This window comes from Nicotiana attenuata, unplaced genomic scaffold, assembly GCF_001879085.1.
Source record: "Nicotiana attenuata strain UT unplaced genomic scaffold, NIATTr2, whole genome shotgun sequence".
Classification (NCBI taxonomy): domain Eukaryota; kingdom Viridiplantae; phylum Streptophyta; class Magnoliopsida; order Solanales; family Solanaceae; genus Nicotiana; species Nicotiana attenuata.
The window spans coordinates 184168-205240 of record NW_017670912.1 but is presented as its reverse complement, the minus strand read 5'-3'; the positions used below and the strand labels follow the sequence as shown (position 1 = coordinate 205240).

General features: G+C 38.7%; 2 protein-coding genes across 4 annotated transcripts; one reads left to right on the top strand and one right to left on the bottom strand.

Annotated features, from left to right (window-relative positions):
• Positions 1–298: 298 nt before the first annotated feature.
• On the top strand, positions 299–6017 carry LOC109244436 (plastidial pyruvate kinase 4, chloroplastic). 3 transcript variants are annotated; one of them, XM_019411529.1, is made up of 5 exons: positions 299–404; positions 1529–1623; positions 1864–2291; positions 2817–4463; positions 5614–6017. In XM_019411529.1, the coding sequence occupies exons 2-5, from the start codon at positions 1573–1575 to the stop codon at positions 5747–5749; spliced, it is 2262 nt and encodes a 753-aa protein (XP_019267074.1). In that variant the 5' UTR covers positions 299–404; positions 1529–1572; the 3' UTR covers positions 5750–6017. The 3 variants fall into 3 exon arrangements, with proteins under 3 accessions (XP_019267074.1, XP_019267076.1, XP_019267075.1); XM_019411531.1 differs by lacking the exon at positions 299–404 and adding an exon at positions 417–447; XM_019411530.1 differs by lacking the exon at positions 299–404 and adding an exon at positions 478–739.
• Positions 6018–8408: 2391 nt separating this feature from the next.
• LOC109244435 (cyclic nucleotide-gated ion channel 1-like) lies at positions 8409–21073 on the bottom strand. The gene is made up of 9 exons (XM_019411528.1): positions 20858–21073; positions 20608–20769; positions 19933–20084; positions 18953–19505; positions 18473–18685; positions 17841–18124; positions 10235–10346; positions 9559–9795; positions 8409–9345 (listed from the first exon to the last, which is right to left on the bottom strand). The coding sequence occupies exons 3-9, from the start codon at positions 19959–19961 to the stop codon at positions 8647–8649; spliced, it is 2127 nt and encodes a 708-aa protein (XP_019267073.1). The 5' UTR covers positions 19962–20084; positions 20608–20769; positions 20858–21073; the 3' UTR covers positions 8409–8646.

Here is a 21073-nt window from a genome sequence, read left to right as displayed (position 1 = left end):
TTTGAATTATTGTTATGTCAGTTAAGCGCAAAAGAGTTATTGGTGGGCCCACAATATACGTATAGCGTATTTTGAAAACGCGTTTTATATAAAACGTCTTTTTAAAACTCGCTTTAGCTTAACGTCCAAAACGGACATTAAAGTAAAGCGTTCTTTAAAACCGCGTTTTATATAATTTGGTCACTTAATTTTTTCCTCCACTTATTTCGGTCTTTTGAATTCCAAAAGACCACATTTAGATTTTAGACTAGTAATAAATGTACTAAACTAAAATGGGGCCGAAGAATCTTTGATCTGCCTACACTGAATCTGGCACGCGCCCTCCACACTCCCCAATCACCCTTCTTTTAACTTCTCTCTCCTCACATTTCTTTTTATCTCCACACTTCCCAAACCCTTCCCTGGTAATTTCTCTTCACCTTTCTGCAAAATCTTTAATATTTTTATGTACACCTTTTTCCTTTCCTCTGTAAATTTCTTTTACGAGATTTCATTTTGAATCACCAGCAAGTTTTTTTCTTCTTCTTGGCATGTGTTAATCTTCTTTTCTATGCTTGCCTTTTTGTTGTTTTAGCTAAACTAAACAAAATGTTCCTTTAATATCATAGAAACAATGGTGATTTTGCAAAATTACTATGGTGGTTATGTGATTCATCTAAAGTTTTGGGGTTGTGGTGTGGGTATATGGACTCAAGATTATACTATCTTGGCTATTGAAATTAGAGGAAATTAGGGAAAAGTAATTCTTCTTTTTTTCTTCCTTTTTTTGGTTTTAACATTTTATGTGTAAAGTATCAAGACTTTTCTTTCGAATCAAGCAGATTTCAAGTTTGTGCTTTTAGATGCTATCCTTCATTTGATTTCTTAGAGCCTATCTGGATTAACTAATTTCAAGCTCTTGGAAAGATAGGAAATTATAACATTACAACCCCAGTGACTAAATGTATGATTTTAATTGTAAAAAAAGATTTATAATGCATCTCTAATAGCTGATCGACTAACAATGGAAGTTTTCAAAATGACATCTAAAAACAAAATAGAAAATGGTAGCAAAAATGAGTAGCTGTTGACGTGGAGAGATGCTATTCGTGTTTACTTGAACAGGGGCAGATTTAGGAGGGCGCAAGGGGGTTCACCCGAACACCCTTCGCCGAAAAATTACACTGTATATATAAGGCAAAATCTATTTTTTTACCTCTATATATTAAGTTTTGAACCCCCTCAACACAATCCAAATGTGTAGTTTAGTGGTCAAGGGGGTTCAAAATCTACATAAGGTCATGGGTTCAATTCCCACTAGCTACAATTTTTTATTTTGAACCCCCTTCGTGGAGATCCTGCCTCCGCCACTGTACTTGAACAGGCTAAATATAATTTGTGTGTGTAAATAGATGGGCTTCAATTCATTTGCACTCAAGTGGAGCTTTAAGGCTTTAGTTATTGTGCTATTTTCCGGTTCCTCTCACATTTAGTTGTTAAATGTACCTGTGAGCTCTCAAGTCTAAAGTGCTCTCCTTGTACTCTGCAGATTCTCATTTGCCTTCTGTGGACTTTATCGGTGTCTGTCTCTAGATGTTGGGTGGTGTAGCTTCTGTTTCCATGTTCACCAATCAAACTGCTAATGTAAGTAATCCTCTTGCGGCAAGGATACTCATATAGCACAATGTTTAGTTCAAGTGTCAGAAATGAACTTGTGTTGGATTTTGTGTACCTTGTGCTAACTACTGCTAGTTATTTATCTCTCCTTTGGTATCTGTTAGGCTATGTTCTCTACGGTCCCTAATTTTTCATTGTTCTATTCTAGCTTCGCTCTTTTGTAACATTGCTTGGCGGGTAAACGTTCTTTTCTTCTCCTTTCTGCAGGGCTTTCAAGTTGCTTCTTTTTTGTTTGTTAGATCTTCCAACCTGTCTAAGAAGTACTCAATTCCACAACCTTTTTTCAAAATTCCTGGCGCTAGGGAACTTATTTTCCAATTTGTAGCCGGTAATAATGGAAGCCTTACCAGAAAGAACATTGTCTTTGCTATTCCAAATGGAAAGGACGATGCTGAAAAAGAAGGTTCAGATTACTATATTGATTATCCAGTTGCCATTGATCGGAAACGAGATGGAAATTCTTGTGCGCCAGAGATGGAAACAACTTTTTCCTTGTTGCCATGTGGTGAGGGTACTCCTAAAAGTAACGAGATCAATGGAAAGGAAGATGGCTTACTTGCTAAGCTGATTGCTGTTCATTTGCATGTACTGGCAATGGAACAATGGAATGCCTCCAAACTTAAAATGTCCCACAAGTATGTTCTCTGTTAATTTTTTTTATAAATATTTTCCTTTTCAGTGAAGGTGATAAGAAGTATGTCCATTTATATTGTGAGATAATAAAGGCCTGTTTACCCTCATTTTTGTCCTCTCTCAGACTCCCAAAGGAGAAATACCAGCAGCAGATAAAGTTATCATTTCTGTGAAATAACAACATAAATTAAAACGTGTAGGAAGCGTGTGGTTGAAAGATCTAATGGAAGGCTATTGATATGTGATGAGAACATAGCTAGCATGGAGGATTTAGCCAGTAGAATACAGACACATAATCATTATGTGTTCTTCCTTTTTATTGATGAAGTTTTTTGGTTTACTTAAGTACTTTCATTTATGTATCTTGAGTGTTTTAAAATAAACTTGAATCATTACGCATAAAAGTGATTGAGAGTGGTTACGCTGAATGCCTGCTCTTTATCAGCTTTTCCACCAGCAACTCTACTGCGATTTGCCCTGCCTGATCATATATTCCTGCAACTAACTTGAGATTCCGTGAATGACAGAAATTACGTGGTCAGTGCGACAAACCTAATTCATTATTTGGCATTGAAAAGCCTTGACGTAGAGCAGCTTAAGGAAGAACTTTCTTCCATTGGTCTCCTGAATTTAGACACAATAAATCAACATGTTCTTGCAAGTCTTTCTGCAGGCATCCGACTGTTAGATACCTTGAAATATGATTCTTCAAGTCGTACTGTCTCATATAGTGAAGGAATCGCTTCAACCAAAAGTCTGGACAAACAAATTAACGGGGAATTTTCTATTAGTACACTAAGGAGGAGGGCATCCCATACTGGAGACCTGTTATTGGGCAGATTGCCAGAGAAGAGAAAAACTCATATCATGGTAACAGTGGGCCAAGAAGCTATAGAAAGTGAAACTCTAGTGAAAGATCTTCTAAATGCTGGAACTACAATTGTTCGTATCAACTGTGCCCATGGAAGCCCTGAAATTTGGAGTGAGATCATCAGAAGGGTGAAAAGAAGCTCTCAAATCCTTGAAAAGCCTTGTCGAATTCTCATGGACTTAGCTGGACCCAAGCTTCGAACTGGAACGCTGCAGCCCGGTCCATGTGTGTTGAAAATATCTCCCAAGAAGAATGCTTATGGTCAAGTGATATGTCCTGCCCTAGTTTGGCTCTCAAGCCCAGGAGCTGGTTCTCCACCTGCCCATGTATCCCCTGATGCTGTTCTACATGTGGACGGTGAAGAACTTCTTAGTAAGCTGGAGCCGAATGATGTTGTGACATTATCTGATGCTCGTGGAAAACGAAGGACACTGAAGATCTTAAGCAAGTATCCTGTTTTCTCCGGCATTGGATTTATGGCTGAATGCAGCAAGACTGCTTATGTTAAGTCAGGTGCAAAATTGTTTATCAAGGAGAGAAAGAAATTTTCAGCTGGACATGTAGTAAACATTCCTCCTCTCAAGCAATTTATCAGATTAAGGGTTGGTGACTTGCTGTCTATATCACGCGATAGTCAAAATGAAGAAAACAAGTTGAATTATTCTTCCACTGGTTCTCACAGGATAACCTGCTCATCTGGATATGTTTTTGATTCAGTGAAGCCCGGGGAACCAATTGCTTTTGATGATGGGAAGATATGGGGTATTATTAAAGCAACTAGCACTTCCGAAATTGTTGTATCAATCACCCATGCAAGTCCTACAGGTAGTAAACTTGGGTCAGAGAAGTCCATAAATATTCCACGGAGCAATATTCGGTATGAAGGCCTCACTTTAAAGGACCTTATAGATCTTGACTTTGTGGCCGACCATGCAGACATGGTGGGGGTATCATTTGTCCGAGATGTCAGTGACATTCTACTGTTGCGCCAAGAACTTGAGAAGCGGAAAAGAGGGGACTTGGGGGTTGTTTTAAAGATTGAGACAAAAGGAGGATTTGAGAGATTGCCGCTCCTACTATTGGAGGCAATGAAAATGCCAAATCCTTTAGGCATCATGATTGCCAGAGGAGATCTTGCTGTAGAGTGTGGATGGGAAAACATGGCATATATACAGGAGGAGATAATCTCCGTCTGCAAAGCTGCTCATGTTCCTGTCATTTGGGCAACACAGGTCCTGGAGTCGCTCGTCAAGTATGGGGTGCCCACTAGAGCTGAGCTTACTGATGTGGCAGACGGAATGAGGTCAGTAGTCTCTTTGCCTCTGTGTGTGTGCGTGTGTGAGTGCATTTTGATTCCCATCTTTCCTTTTTGGGTTTTGAGGAGTTGAGTCGGGAGTCGAGGAGGTTATAGTCTGGCTGCTTCTTTATTTTTTCTATATACTTAAATGGAGTTTAACATGTGCTGGAACTTCTAACATTAAAATGTGACTTAACTTATCAAGTCAAACACTTGAATGCACTTTTCTTGATCAGTTATTTCTCAAAGAAGTGAAATTCGCTGAGCACATATGCATAAGTTTTAACTAGTTTTGAGGCGTGGAAACTTGTGAATGCACGAATATACTCAATAGTAGGTGGAGTGTACATGGAGAACTATAAAACACATCTTTTACTGGAAATATACTTGAGGCTTAGATTATATACAATATTAAAAGCTATAAAGGAACCAAGTACAGAGAGGAATAGTTGTCCCAATAACTCATATGTATAGCCCAAAAAGTTGTATGCTAATAACTAATCTTTGAAACGGAGTTATTTAGCAATTGATGCCAAATAATCGGCAAAGGTCCTGAAAGTTTTAAAAATCAACTGTGATCACGTTTATTCTTAGTTTTTAAGCATCTCTGTGTGTGTGTGTGGGGGGGGGGGGGGTCCTTGAGGTGGGTAACAAGGGGTCCCTTACTTCATTTGAGGAACCATCTATAATATGTCAATTAAAAGTCAGAGAATGAGCATTAATTGGATGATGGAAATTACCATGGAGATATATGGGGCTGGTATGTCCAACTTTGTAAGAGTAACTTTGCTTTCTGTTGAACTTGGATTTCTTTTGCTTAGAACTGGTATTTGGAAGGACCACACCATCTAGTTTGTGGACTGAGATATTGGACTGGTGTTGAGTAGGACTTACTAGCTCATATACAATCAACAAAGAGACCTTTCCCTTAAATCAGTTAACCAATGGTGTTGATGAAGAAATAAATGCCTTTGTCTAATCACTTATCCTCAAACCATTTTTGCCCACCTAACCCCTTAAAATCCTCCAAATAATCTCAAGTAGGTGCTGTTGTTAACTCGTATTAGAACTGTAGTAGAAACTCGACCTTTACTCCATTTTCCTGTGAATGTTTTTCGACAGCACGACCCACGTTTAATCTTTTTTCTTATTGCAGGACAAGTTGTATCATGTTGAACAAGGGTAAATGCATTGTGGAAGCTGTTACTTTCTTACACAGAATATTGAGCAATCACTCCATGAAGCCAAATGCGGAATTTAAGCCTCTTGCTTTATTCAGCCATGACTCTTAGTCGCCTTGACCGTACGAGTAGCTGCTGATATATTCTCCCCACTCGTGTACATCCTCTACTTCACCATGACCATTTCTTCTGCTATGTACATACATCAATATTAAGCGAAACCAAACAATTAATAGTAGTTTACAATCCTATTTATCTTAACAGTTGAAGAACCATGTGAGACCAGGGTTCAAATCTAAACTGAGACAAAAATACGAGGTGATCTCTTTGTTTGCCCAAATCTTTGGAGGTAATGGTAATATAATTCTTGGTGCTTGTACTTGTGGAAGGTGGCAAGCAACAAGTATGCTTAAGCGGGCCGAACACCAATGTTATCAAGAGTTCCCCCTAACGGCACACTGTATATAATCTTGAGATGGCCAATGTGAACAGTAAGTGATATCTGTTGATTAAATGCCATTGCATGGAACTGAGGAATGGGCGGATGCTTAAACATAGGCAGATGTGGGACACGGAAAGAGTAGATTCAGGTGCTCCTGAGTCAAGAGACTCTTCTCCCTAAGTAGCATTCTTGTAAAGAGTGATTTTTTGTTTTCTAGAGATGCCCTTGATGATTCGAATCTACCCCTTGCATCTTCATCTCTTTGAAAGCCCAGACCATTCTTCTGGATCTGCATTAGTCCTATTTCAGGTGCAAACCCTCTTCAGCTTTTTTCAAACTTGATGGTCAAGTTCCGTGTGACTTCCATAAATACGTTGACATCACACCTCCTATGGTTGTTGGCAAAGCTCCAAGTGAACCCAAAATGGGCCATGCACTTGGATCTACCATTAAAAAGAAAGCCTGTTGCACATTATGAAGGGACAAAATCCATGGGTACTACCAATAAAAAAGTAACATCACAGTGATTGAAAAATATTGTGCACTTGTTCTGATATGGGGCTCAAGTTAAATGGCTTATTCCTATTCATTTCATTGGTAACCCAGTTGAATTCACACGGAAAGCATTAGGTAGATATCAAGTGTAACTCAGCAGTCAGCAGCAAAACAGTTGATATTGCTTGTTAACTCTTTCTATCTGGTGAAAGACTTCTGGGGTAGATGATTCTTAAAAACCAATTAGTCATACTCTAAAGAGCAATAGCCATCAACCTTTATCCACAGTTAAAAAGAATATGAAAAAGGAACTTTGCATGTGCTAATTGTTGTGCATCCTAAGTTCTGATAAAGAAAGGAGATTTTAGTTAGTTGACGATCAACATAAAACTATTTAATTTAGAGAAACTTTCAGAAACGACTATCTTTTAGTGGTTTTTAGCTAGTTGTAGCTACCATTTACTATATTACTTCCTATAGCTATGTTTTCAGATTTTTTAGAGTGTATTCCATGTATTTAAGCTAATATATTCATGAATACAATAGCATTTCTAGGCGTGAAACAGGGGATTACAGCTAGACAGATTTTTGTATTCGAGTGTATTCGACTGTATTCATGGGGTGAAACATGGGATTACAGTGGGACATATTATTGTATTCGACTGTATTCAACTGTATTCACGGCGTGAAACAAGGGATTTCACTGTTTTTAAACGGAAAGTGAATCAATTAACATAATAGACTCCTAATATAACTCAACAAACTCAATTATAACACACAAATTCTGTATTTTCAGTTATAAAAAAGATTCTCAACCGAAAAACATCCCAAAAACATAGCAATCTTCAGAGAAATTATATAATACATCTGAATACATAAATTATATTAATTAAAAACAAACATATGAATACATTCATGGAATATGGCGAGACCGTGAATACAATGAAATACATAGAATACAGCGGGATACATTGAAAATACAATGAAATACATATAATACAGCGAGATACATTGAAATATAATGGAAAAAAGACAATGAATATAATGAAATACAACGAGATGCATTAAAATACATTGAAAAATATATTAACAGAAAATTCAAGTTGCTCAGCCCACAACTCCGTCGTCTTTGTTCAAGAACGACCCTAATGTCGTCTCGTTGAAGCAGCTCGCCGTCACCGTTGCCTCCGGTTGCCGACGATCCAGCGCCGCCTTTAATTCCAACTGTTGTTGCATCGGAGATCGTACGTGATCGAAGTTTCCAGGGAGGTAATGAGCACAAAGCAAAATTACCACCCATGAAATTCACTCTCCAAAATTTACACTCTCAAAATCAACTCTGCTTTCTAATATTTTGTTAACGTATATATCATTGACAAATTGCTTCCGATTTGCTTATTAGATAAGGATCTGAACTTTCCAGCTAAAATCGTACTAATTTCGTGTTTTCTTGTAGTGTATAGATCTTAAAACATAGTTGAGATATTTCAAGAAGGAGAGGATATGAGATCGGGAAGTAGAGAGAGAGAGGGAGAATAGATATGGGGTAGGGGATAGGAGAAATTTGAGGGGATATGAGAGAGAAACATAATACAAAACTTATTTTATGGCTTAAGGCTAGGAGGTGACCATAAATAGATATTTGGCTATAAAAAATCAAAAGGTAGCTATGAAATATAATTTTTTAAAAGGGTATTTATTTAAAATAAATAAGGTATCAACCTTTGCTATAGGAAGTAACTAATCCTTTAATTTATAAGGCAAACCGACAAGAGTGAATACATAGAGACACACATGCACCGGGAATAAAATAGGCCCAGATGGAGCAAAATGTGAGGGTTTGTGTAGTTGACCATAATTGGCTTGGAATTGAGGTATTTATTGTTGTGGATTCTATAATAATCTGGTAAAATGGTAGATATCATTTCTTTTGTACAAATACAATTGCTTTCTTTCCATCAAGCCTCGAGGCTTGAAGAAATTGCCAATATATGTATTATACACAAAAACATGGCTGAAAATGCACTCAATCATTTACAACAAGACCACGTACTACAATTAATAATGGCAGTTATTTATCTTCAGCAGTAAAATCTGGCTCTGTTGGCTTCTGAAGCAGAATGGGTGATATCCTGTCTGGCACCCTTGCTTTCTTTGCAGTATTGCGCCGCAAAGCACGGAGTGCATTAGCAGCAAATCTTGATGCATAAAAGGTAGCACCCAAACTTGGTGAACTGCCACCTTCATTTGCCAATGCATCTTGCAACCTGTTTTCTTCTTCACGAAGAGACTCTTCTACCTTCTTCCTGCAATAACTCCGCCATGCTGCTTGTATGAAGCAAGCTGCCCAAGTTCTCCATTGGCCTGAGTAAAACCTGAAAGTGTGGCGGAGCTGCTTACTGTGAAGTCGTCGGAACTGAGAGGCTACAAGCTTTAAATCATCAGCCACTAAAGCAAATGCTTCAACTTCTGAGAGTGCTTGGGCAGTTCTAGTTGAGATTGGTAGGTTAGTTGACGAATTAGGGTCAAGAGCCCAAGTAAGTAGCTCCTCTCCACAAAAATCACCAGCTTTTAGATGCTCAGAGTTAAAAAAACCTGTCCTCCCTCCATTAGTGGTTACAGACAGTAGTTTGCCCCTCATTACAAACAGCATCGCATCAACTGGATCACCTTCACGAACAATGAAGCTGTCCTTGGTGAATAGCACTGGCTTCAGATGGTCGCATAATGCATCTAAGAGTTGTTCATCCATTTTTTCAAACATTGGCACCTTAAAATATCCATGCATAATCAAAATCAAGAACTAATAAACAGATCATAAGAACAGCAATCTTTTGACTATACTACGCTTAGAAAATCTCACTTTTTATATATAAAAAGTTCATCTAAGATATGATGCCAACCCTTAGAGGGGAACAAATCACATCTGTATTTGCAAAATAAGGGTGAACCACAGTCAAAGAGTAGGAGTGACAAAACTTACTCTCATGAGCAAAGCTAAACAAAGATGACGCTTTATATCTCTCCTGAGGTCTTTCGGGAGGTTGTGAATCAGATTCTCTTCATCAACACCCCTAGTTTCCTGCCACCTGTATTGCTCATAGCGCCTAATCCGCTCTCTGAGGTTCTCAGGGAGCAACCGATGTGACATCCACTGTTCTGCATCTCGTCTTTTCACCCGCATCTCCTCTAATCTTAATGTTGAGGATTGCAGACATGTCTATCACATACAAGAATTTTAGTTGATTACTGAGAGTAAAATGGCACTGTTTCAAGAAGCCCTAAATCCCTGCACCCATAATTTAATAATGCAACTGATTCACACTTCATAGCCCATGTTTATTCCAAACAGACGTTTCTTCTGGGCATCATGGCCTACCATAAGGTTGACAAAATCGCAGCCCATGACGTTGTTTATACACATAAGACGTACCAAAAACCTTAGTAAGTCGACGATAATATTTTTTTTCAATTAGACTAATTTAAATAGGTTGTGACATGACAGAGAAAGGAGGTGCCACCAGAATGAGAACTTTGCCATATGAGTTTTATTTCTTGAGATAAAATCTTGGATAGCTATTATTATTTTGAGTTGTACTGTCAAATGCCGGCTTTAGAACTTCCAGAACAGTGATGAAAAACTAAGAACCAAAAACTACCTGCATATTGCCAATGAGAAAGGCAAATAGCACCAGGCCAGCGATGGAAATGAAAACTGCAAAGCAAATTTCCCAGATGAAGGTACTTGTTTGGAGGTTTTGACCAAGGGAACTGCAAAATAAAGGAGCAAGGTTTTGGTTAGAATAACCACAGACAGAAAACTCAATGAAAATGAACCTTTTAAGACACAACTCAATATTCTATTAACAGGACTTCCACATCTATCCTAGTCAGGAAAGTAAATTATCACCATTTATTTTTTTTTCAAAAAAGGGCTAAACATATCAGAAATGCCTACTGGATATGTCGACAAGGCTGAAAAGAGAGAAGCTATAATACTGTGAGAAAGCACGGGAGAAAATATATTATTGATGTATATACATATGTTACAATGAGCCCTATATATATACACACATAACATGTCCTACTCCTAACATATATTGGATTAGGGTTATTTATTTACTCCTATTTACATGACTATTCTAACACTCCCCCTCAAGCTGGTGCATATAAATCATATGTACCAAGCTTGTTACATATGTAGTTAATACGAGGACCAGTGAGGGACTTGGTGAAAATATCTGCAAGCTGATCATTCGACTTCACAAACTTTGTAGCAATATCTCCCGAGAGTATCTTTTCTCTAACAAAGTGACAGTCAATCTCAATGTGTTTAGTTCTCTCATGGAACACTGGATTTGACGCAATATGAAGAGCAGCTTGATTATCACACACAAGTCCCATCTGACTAATCTCACCAAATTTCAACTCCTTGAGCAACTGTTTGATCCAAATTAGCTCACATGTCGCCATAGCCATTGCTCGATATTCTGCTTCTGCACTAGACCGAGCAACCACATTCTGTTTCTTGCTCTTCCAGGACACCAAATTTCCTCCTACCAAGACACAATATCCAGACGTAGAACGTCTATCAGAAGGTGATCCTGCCCAATCAGCATCTGAGTATCCAACGATCTGCTCATGGCCTCGACCTTCAAACAATAAACCTTTGCCTGGAGCTGATTTTATATACCGAAGAATGCGAACAACTGCATCCCAATGACTATCACACGGAGAATCCATAAACTGACTCACAACACTCACAGAAAAGGAAATGTCAGGTCTTGTCACTGTAAGGTAATTTAATTTACCAACCAACCGTCTATATCTTGCAGGATCGCTAAGAGGCTCCCCCTGTCCTGGCATAAGTTTAGAATTCGGATCCATCGGAGTGTCAACCGGTCTACAACCTGTCATTCCTGTCTCTTCAAGAATATCTAAGGCATACTTTCGTTGTGAGATCACAACACCTGAGCTAGACTGAGCGACCTCAATACCCAGAAAATACTTTAGTTTGCCCAGATCCTTAGTCTGAAAGTGTTGCAAGAGATGTTGCTTCAATTTAGTAATACCATCCTGGTCATTGCCGGTAATAACAATGTCGTCAACATAGACCACCAGATAAATACAGAGACTCGAGGCAGAATGCCGATAGAATACAGAGTGATCAGCTTCACTCTGAATCATGCCAAATTCTCGAATAACTGTGCTGAACTTACCAAACCAGGCTCGAGGAGACTGCTTTAGACCATAAAGTGACCGACGCAAGCGACATACAAGGCCACGAGACTCCCCCTGAGCAACAAACCCAGGTGGTTGCTCCATATAAACTTCATCCTCAAGGTCACCGTGTAAAAAAGCATTCTTAATGTCCAGCTGATAGAGGGGCCAATGGCGAACAGCAGCCATGGATAGAAAAAGGCGGACTGATGCTATCTTAGCCACAGGAGAGAAGGTATCACTGTAATCGAGCCCAAATATCTGAGTATATCCTTTGGCAACAAGACGAGCCTTAAGACGATCAACCTTACCATCCGGACCAACCTTGACTGCATACACCCAACGACAACCAACAGTAGATTTACCTGAAGGAAGAGGGACGAGCTCCCAAGTACCACTCGTATGTAAAGCAGACATCTCGTCAATCATAGCCTGTCGCCATCCTGGATGAGACAATGCTTCACCTGTAGACTTAGGGATGGAAACAGAGGACAAAGAAGATAGAAAAGCATAATAGGGTGATGACAAACGATGATAACTCAAACCGACATAATGGGGATTAGGATTAAGGGTGGCCCGTATACCTTTCCGAAGTGCAATCGGTTGATTAAGAGGAGACAAGTCCGCAGTATTAGCAGGGTCAGGTGCAGGACGTGAATCAGCTGGACCTGATGCTGGGCGCGGACGACGATGATATGTCAAAAGTGGTGTTCCTGTGGCAGGGAGTCTAGGAGGAGCCACACTAGACTCCTCAACGGCTGGAATGGATAAGACTTCTATAGCGGAAGGTGAAGGAGGAGCTATAGGAGACTCGGGTAAGACTTCTGTGGCGGAAGGTGAAGGAGGAGCTATAGTAGACTCCTTAAAGGTCGGTATAGGTAAGACCTCAGATATATCAAGGGGGTCAGAAAGGTCAGAAGAGGTAAAGAAAGGTTTAGACTCAAAAAATGTGACGTCAGAGGACATAAAGTACCTACGAAGATCAAGTGAGTAACAACGATAGCCCTTCTGAACACGAGAATAACCAAGGAAGACACACTTGAGAGCACGAGGAGCTAACTTATCTTTCCCAGGGGCTAGGTTATGAACGAAACAAGTGCTCCCAAAAACACGAGGGGGAACAGAGTATACGGGTGATTGGGGACACAATACTGCATACGGTATCTGATTCTGGATGGGAGAGGAAGGCATCCGATTAACTAAATAACAAGCTGTGAGAACTGCATCGCCCCAAAAACGCAGCGGAACATGAGATTCAATGAGAAGTGTGCGAGCAGTCTCAATGATGTGCCTATTCTTTCTCTCTGCAACCCCATTTTGCTGAGGGGTATAAGGACAAGAGGTCTGATGAATAATTCCTTGAGAAGTCATAAACTGCTGAAATTGAGAGGATAAATATTCTAAGGCATTATCACTGCGAAAAGTGCGAATGGAAACACCAAATTGATTTTTAATTTCAGCACAAAAATTCTGGAATATAGAAAACAACTCAGAACGATCTTTCATTAAGAAAATCCAAGTACATCTTGAATGATCATCAATAAAACTAACAAAATAACGAAATCCCAAGGTTGAACTGACTCTACTAGGACCCCATATATCAGAGTGAACTAAAGAAAAAATAGACTCTACGTGACTCTCAATACTACGAGGATAGGAGGCTCGGGTATGTTTCCCGAGCTGACATGACTCACACTCTAATGTGGATAAACTAGACAAACCAGGCACCATCTTCTGAAGCTTGGATAAGCTTGGATGTCCTAAACGTTTGTGAATTAGGTCCGGAGGATCTGTAACTAGACATGCCTTGGAGGATTTTAGGGAGTTAAGGTAGTAAAGCCCTTCTGATTCAAGTCCTGTTCCAATCGTCTGCCCTGTACTGCGGTCCTGCATAATAAAAGAATCATCAATAAAATATATACCACAATGGAGGGCACGAGTCAAACGACTAACAGATGCAAGATTAAAAGGACAGCCAGGGACATAGAGAACGGAATCTAGAGTGACAGAGGGTAGGGGATTCGCTTGTCCAACTCCTTTTGCTTTGGTTTGAGACCCATTGGCTAAAGTAACAGTGGGAAGAGACTGTGAATACGCAATATTTGACAAAAGTGATTTATTACCAGAGATATGATCAGAAGCGGCTGAGTCCACAACCCATTGTCCAGGAGGACTAGACTGGGAAACACAAGCAAAAGAATTACCAGCAACAGAAGTATTAGTCTGAGCAACAGAAGCTACTTGTGGAGATGTCTGCTTACTTGCTCGATACTGAAGGAACTCATTATACTCCCCTTCAGATAAAGAAAATCCCTGGTTACCTGTAGTCTCAGTCTGAGCAACATAAGCATTTTTGGTTGGGCGGCCATGTAAAGAATAGCATACATCACGAGTGTGTCCAAGTTTATGACAATAGGAGCACTTGGGTCTAGATCTTCCAAAACGACCTCCTCCTCGTCTATTTTCCATAGTATGAGATGCCCGATTGTCCACTGATTGGGATACGAGGACAGATGAGTCAAGTGTCTGTGATGAGCTCACTGGGTGACTAGGTGCTGCAGCAAGGCGAAGTAATCGAGAGAATAATTCATCAACTGAGGGGACGGTTGGACTAGCCAAAATCTGGTCACGTACTGAATCAAGGTCATTAGGGAGTCCAGCGAGTGTAAGAACTAGAAACATCTTCTGTCGTTGCTCTTGTTGTTTTTCAATACTAGCAGAAACTGGCATCAACGTCTCAAATTCTTCCATGACTGCCTGAACTTGTCCCAAGTAAGTAGACATATCTAATTCCTGTTTCTTCAAGCTTGTCATTCGCGATATTACATCATAGAAACGAGATATGTCATTAGTGTATAGATTACGAGCCTTTTCCCAAACTAAATAACATGTCTGGAATGGACGGAACAAGGGCATCAACTTGGAATCAATAGATCGCCACAGGATACTACATAACTGAGCATCGACCTTCTCCCATTGTGTTTTGGCCTTTTCATCACCTTCGCTAGCCTTTTTTGTTAAATGATCTTGAACTCCTTGACCTTTACACCACAACTCGACAGATGAAGCCCAATCTAAGTAGTTTGAACCTCCCATTAAAGGTTCTGAGGTAATCATAACACCGGAACTGCCAGAACCCGGGTTTCTAGACCCGAAAGCATCGACTCCCAAAGACATGGTTGGATTATCACCAAATAACAAAAAGAATCAACTGAAAATTCTCTGAAACAGATGAAGAAAACACTGTGTTTGCCGGAAAAGTACTGTAGCTGCCGGAAAAATCAGTGTAGTCGCCGGAAAAACTCAAAGTGGTCGGAATTAAAAAATAAAAATATGGACAGGCTCGGAATTGCAGGGCGATCCAACTGTCCTGAAGAAGCGAAGCCGAAAAATGGCCGGAAGAGGCCTCACGCGCCGGCGCGTGGGACAGACGCGCCGGCGGCGGCAGAGTTCCGACAGGCGCGTGACGGCGCGTGGAGGGCTATTTTCCGGTGATTTTTTCTGGGGTTTGGTCGGATCTCTCTTGGGAACCTTGTGGTGGTGTTGGATTTTGCACAACACTGTTAATTAGTGACTTTGACGCAATAAGTCACTTAGGTCACCGGAAAATTGCACGGTGACTGAGTTCTTTCTTCCCGGAAGTCGCTGGAATGATGCACAGCGATATGTTTCTCACTAAAGCTCTGATACCATGTGAGAAAGCACGGGAGAAAATATATTATTGATGTATATACATATGTTACAATGAGCCCTATATATATACACACATAACATGTCCTACTCCTAACATATATTGGATTAGGGTTATTTATTTACTCCTATTTACATGACTATTCTAACAAATACAACCTGGCAAAGTAAAGAAATTAATCTTTTGGCAGTGCATCAAGTTTTCGGAGATTCTTTTAACCTTATCGACCTCAATCGAAGAGCCTTTGCTTAGTTTCTTTTCCAAAGCCAAATTTGGATTCGAGATACACTACTAGGTGTGGACATTATTTGGTTTTAACCCAAAGAAACAGATTGAACAGAAAAAATATGATATTTCCAGTTCAATATCTTTTGGGTTATTCTTCAGTTTAACATTAAAAGAGATTTCAATTTTCGGTTTGTTTTTTTGTTTTCTGGAAAACAAAAATCTGTTTAACTGAAGAACTGCCCAGCTGTGATAGGGTAGGTTTAGTCTGCTTTGAATATTAATGTCTACCCAGCTGCCAGTAAAAGACTGATACAGAACATTAAAATAAATATCTGATTGATAACTTTTTCATTGGAAAACAACAACAAAGATCTTCGAAAGAGAGCCAGAGATGAAAATGCTGTTTACTTAGTGTTTTTGTCTCTGCTGAGATTTGAACCATTGCGCTCTTATTTTTGTTTAACGTTGTAGATATTTCTATTCAATTATTTATTGATTTAGCCTACCTCCTTTTTGTTGGTCCGATTTCTTTCAATAGACCAATTTTCTAAGTGTGAAAATTAGATTCAAACAGGAAAACCAAAATGAATCGAGGTTATTTCTATTCTGTTTCAATTTACTTATAAACTAAGACCGAAAATAATCGAACCAAAAAAATGAAACCAAAACAAACAGTTACAAACCATCATTGTGCATGTCCTAGATGATATTGACATACAAGTTGAAACATCCCCCCACCCCTTGTTTACCAAATCCATCTCTCACTGTGTCTCCCCCCTCACCCCAAAAAAGAACCACCTGTCCTCACCTATGATTCCCCTCCTTCTTACCCTTGTTATTTTCCATCACCAGACTGAATTTTCTTGAATGGTATCTGTTGTAACCTAAATAAATAGATAAAGTATCCTCTCTCTGAGGCTTAAAATTTCAGACAAGGTGGTCACCAAATTCAACATAATATCAACGGACTTGGTTTCAAGTCTCACCGTCATCCATCAACATAAATAGTTTCACGTGCTTAGTCCAAAAAAAAAAAAAAGAATTAGGCAATATGTGACAGGACGTATTGCAAACCTAAATTAATAGGAGTAACTAACAATACCCTCCCTCTAACACTTTGAGCTATTAGATGAGATGGTCACAAAATTCAACATTATAAAACCAATAAAAACCAACCGAGTGCTCTAGCATCGCAAAGTCCAAAATACTCAAGCTACGCACACACTATTCTACAAAGAAGTTTCTTTCTATTGCTGCTTGAACTTTTAATAGATGGTTAGTAGTCACCAGGGGCGGATCTATTAAGGAGGAAGGGGGTGGCACACACCCGCAAACCTCAGCCGAAATGTTGTAAATATAAGTATACCTACAGACAAAGTTTCCAAATAGAATTAAGTGGCACCCAGCTCCGCAAAATGTTGGGTGCCGCTGGCAAAGTTTCTGGTTTGTCTCCCAAGCGACAGGAGTTTGATCCTAGCCTTAAGCACATTAATACTTTTTCCATTTCATGCATTTAGGACAAACTGTCTTTACTACCTATTGACTATTTACATTTAATTAATTCTTCTCTGCTTTTATCTTTTATTAATTCTTGGTAACTTTATCTTTCTTCTTCTATAAGTTATAAAAGTTTCTTCCTTTCAAAAACCTTCTCTTTCCCATCTTATAGAATCATTTTTCAAGAATAATTCTTCTTAATTTATGCTATCAAAAGACATAAAAGTCTATACACTATATTTCAACTTCACTCTATTTTCGTTTTGTATCTACTGTTATCATGTATCAATAGATAGTAGAAAATTGATTTTTTTTTTCTAGGAGAACAACTTCAATGTAATTATTTTTTCGTTTGATTGGTTTGTCCATATATAAACCCGATAAGACGAATAACTGACCCGAAATAAAAATAGATCAAACCGACCAAATAAATATCCTATTTGGACCATGTAAATACAACACGTGTACATTAAAATTAGTGTGGCATCCGGAACCTCCAAATCCTAGATCCGCCTGGTAATCACTACATAGTACATGCAAATGTGGTTAAACAGAAAAACACTTGGGTATAAAGATCTAACCAACTTGTTTTTCAATATGCATAAAAGAGGCACAGATTGCAGGCGTACCTTAAATTTTGTAAACCCCACCAGAAACAATAAAAGAACTTCTGTGGAAAATCCATTGGTCCCACAACACCTGATTGGAGAGCGCCAAGGAATATCCCAAAATCAAATAGCGTTGCATTTGGTGTCTCTATAGGGCAGGAACTGTTCAGCAATGTTTTAAATTTTGTATGATCATCATCACAATACAATGAGGCATGAAGACAGGGAGAAGAATTTCCACAAGCTTGTTTCCAGCAAGTAGTTTCGCGTTCTATAGAAAACAGATACCAAAAGGCTCCAAGTACCTAAAGAGCACAAAGCCACTCAATTCTCAGTCTAATGAGTACAAGATAGTATAGAATAGAGAATGATGTCACCGACCAAAAAAAATACAATAGAGAATGATATAACTATTTCATAACACTACTGATATCTGCTGGCATATCATAAGTTTATATGCCAGGAAAACCTAAGATGGCTGAAAATCCATAACTTTTATTTCTAAGGTTCCAATTAGTCAAAATAACAAAATTTTAAAGGACACCTTTTAGATAGAATCAACCATAGGTAACTTTGGGTAACACAAATTTGAACAACAGAGTAGATAGTATACTATCCATCACAATTGTAACTCAAGGTTATTGCAAGCTTACATGGCTGGCAAGCATATAAAGGAAGAGATTGAAAGCAGCTCCAGCCCATGCTGTTTCAGTGAGTATGCCAGATGTTCTTGTGACTTCCCTATATAAAGGATACACTCGAAGGACCCTTGGAATATATTGGAAAAAGACAACAGACTTCAGCAAATTCTTGGTATTCAAAGATCTTGAACCCCGCAACTTAGGAATTATAATTAAAATTACAACCTGAAAATACATAAAAGGATAAGAGTAAACAACTGAACATATTTTTATTTACATAGGAAGTAGGTAAAAGCAAACATGCAATATAATAGGGAGATCTAAAGATACATGGAGTGCAAAAATTCTCCACATCATGTAAATCTATGATCTCCATGAGATACGATACATTGCCTGCTTGAACCAGAATAATCTTTTCACAAAATGTACCAAACCATGAGTCTCTCTTCAATAGAAAGCCAAAGTAATGTTTTGAAGGGAAGTAACTTGCACCTGTGGTAGTGGTAGAACTGCAAGAATGTCGATCAAGAAGTAAGTGGATAAGTATCTCTTTGCTATCTCCCAAGCATCTTCAATTAAAACACCTCTTCCAAATACACGTGACGAAGGAGCAATGAAACCAGTTCGAAATTGAAGGGCAATATGAAGAAAGTAAAATATATCAGTAAAAGAACGCAAAACACTAGCTGTGACCTCCAACGTTCTGTTTAACCCCAGGCATTTGTTGTCGTTATCAATCACTGGAATATAAAGGAACAAAGGATCCAAGGAGATAGCAATTACACAGGATAATACAAATATTTTGTTCCACTTTTGAAGAAAAGGTCCTTGAGGATCAAGAATGTTCTTTTTGGATCCCAAGCTTTCTTCCACAAAACCACTTAAACTAGATTTTACAGCTTGTATTATGCCTTTGGCCCTCCATTTCCCAGATTCCAAGCCATTATGTAATTCGTTGGAAGCTATTACAACTTTACTTCTGTGGACTCCACCTTTAGCATGAAAATTTCCCTCAGAGCTTCTCTCTGATTTCCAATCCTGAAACCTGCAAGGCGACCAATTTAAGTATTAGAAATACAAGTTGGCATAAAACATGTCAGCAAATTGGTGCAGTTATATAACATCTATACATATACAAAACGAAAAAAAGAGAATAGTCCATGCTAAAATTTACTTCATTAAGGTTTTTCATAAATATCAAAGTTACCCATTTAAGTAACCAAACATAAATGTGCTTGGACTTCCCTCTTAATTTTCTGTTCTCATCCAATTTCAAATAGGTAAGGCTATGTAGGCTTTCTATTGTTTCCCTCCAGTCTAGAATTAGTCTATTTTCCACTTATAAATCTCTAAAATCTGTTCATTTGTGTTATTTACATTCAGAGAGAAACTACTAAAAGGTTTAACCTGGAAAAAGCATTTAGTGGATTGAGAGGAAAAAGGGGGATTGCACAAGTTCTCAGAAAACTGACCTCACAAACTCGTCTTGCCGGTGATTCATAACTTTAGCCAATGCATCAACCTGCTCAATGCAGAAGATTGACTTCCAGAATCATTCTAGTGGCAACAAGTTTCTTGATGAGAACTGTCTCGAGTAGCTCCACAAAGAGCTAAATACCATTCCCTGAAAACATTAGTATGCTTGTCTGTCAGATAACTAAAGGTACCCAAAAAAAAAAACAATTCCTTTTAAAACAGATTAGCAAACAAGTGTTTTGAACGAAGTTAGAAGATTCTTTAAGATGCATAAAGCTTTGTCACAAAAGTTTTTAAGATTAGGACATACACTAGTATTGTAAAGTCTAACTTATCCTTTTCATGAAAGAGGTAGATAAGCAGTTAAAGAGGTAACCAATAACACATGAAAATATAGAAAAATAACTGGAAGTTAAAAACGAATTTGAGGTCAAAGGCATTGAATGCTGTAGAAAAAACAACAAAAGTCAAATTGAAGAGATGAAGATTTTGCAACCAGCAAATTTCTACATAAGGGTAGTGGCGCAACAAAATGCAATACCTTGATCAAACATGAGGCAATTCCTCATAATGAAAGTTGTAACCCTCAATTCCAAATAAATTGGGATCTGACTAGATGAAATATTAATAAAATTGGCATCTGGCGATATTTAAGTTGGCTATCAGCTTACCAAACCTCCTCCTCCTTTGACTGGAGTTGACCAAATTCAGCAGAAATCGCTTAATTATCCGTGTGGAATGCTGATCTTAAGTTGAAAAGATAGCGAAGCATGGGAGTGAAGAAAGCAAACCAAGCAAAGTGCGATTAACTTTGTTCACGAAGAATCCACACTCTGTAACAGCAAGAAACAACTAATTTTTTAGAAAGCGAAGCGGATTTATGGTTCTGCTCTGATTTTGAATTGTAATTAAGATACATACTTGCAACTTGTCTGAGATTTCCTTTCTGGTTCATAGGAGATGGTTCATAGGAGAGAGAGAGAGAGAGAGATTAGTCAGGAGAGTCCACGAGAAGATCCACATAAAGCCTTTGTGGGTCCTACTCTTAGTTTTACCGGGACCCACTCGGTGGCTTTTCAAACCGGTATCAGCTGTCTCTGAAAATCACACAGGGCAACGTCCACACCGGCCTTTGCC

Excerpts from the sequence above, each read along its gene's own strand:
- LOC109244436 (XM_019411529.1), top strand. The coding sequence starts at position 1,573 with ATGTTGGGTGGTGTAGCTTCTGTTTCCATGTTCACCAATCAAACTGCT. Across the intron at positions 2,292-2,816 it reads AAACTTAAAATGTCCCACAA|AAATTACGTGGTCAGTGCGA; the intron begins GTATGTTCTCTG and ends CGTGAATGACAG. Across the intron at positions 4,464-5,613 it reads GATGTGGCAGACGGAATGAG|GACAAGTTGTATCATGTTGA; the intron begins GTCAGTAGTCTC and ends TTCTTATTGCAG.
- LOC109244435 (XM_019411528.1), bottom strand. The coding sequence starts at position 19,961 with ATGAATCACCGGCAAGACGAGTTTGTGAG. Across the intron at positions 19,506-19,932 it reads CGGCAAGACGAGTTTGTGAG|GTTTCAGGATTGGAAATCAG; the intron begins GTCAGTTTTCTG and ends GTCGCCTTGCAG. Across the intron at positions 9,796-10,234 it reads TTCTCATTGGCAATATGCAG|ACATGTCTGCAATCCTCAAC; the intron begins GTAGTTTTTGGT and ends TGTATGTGATAG.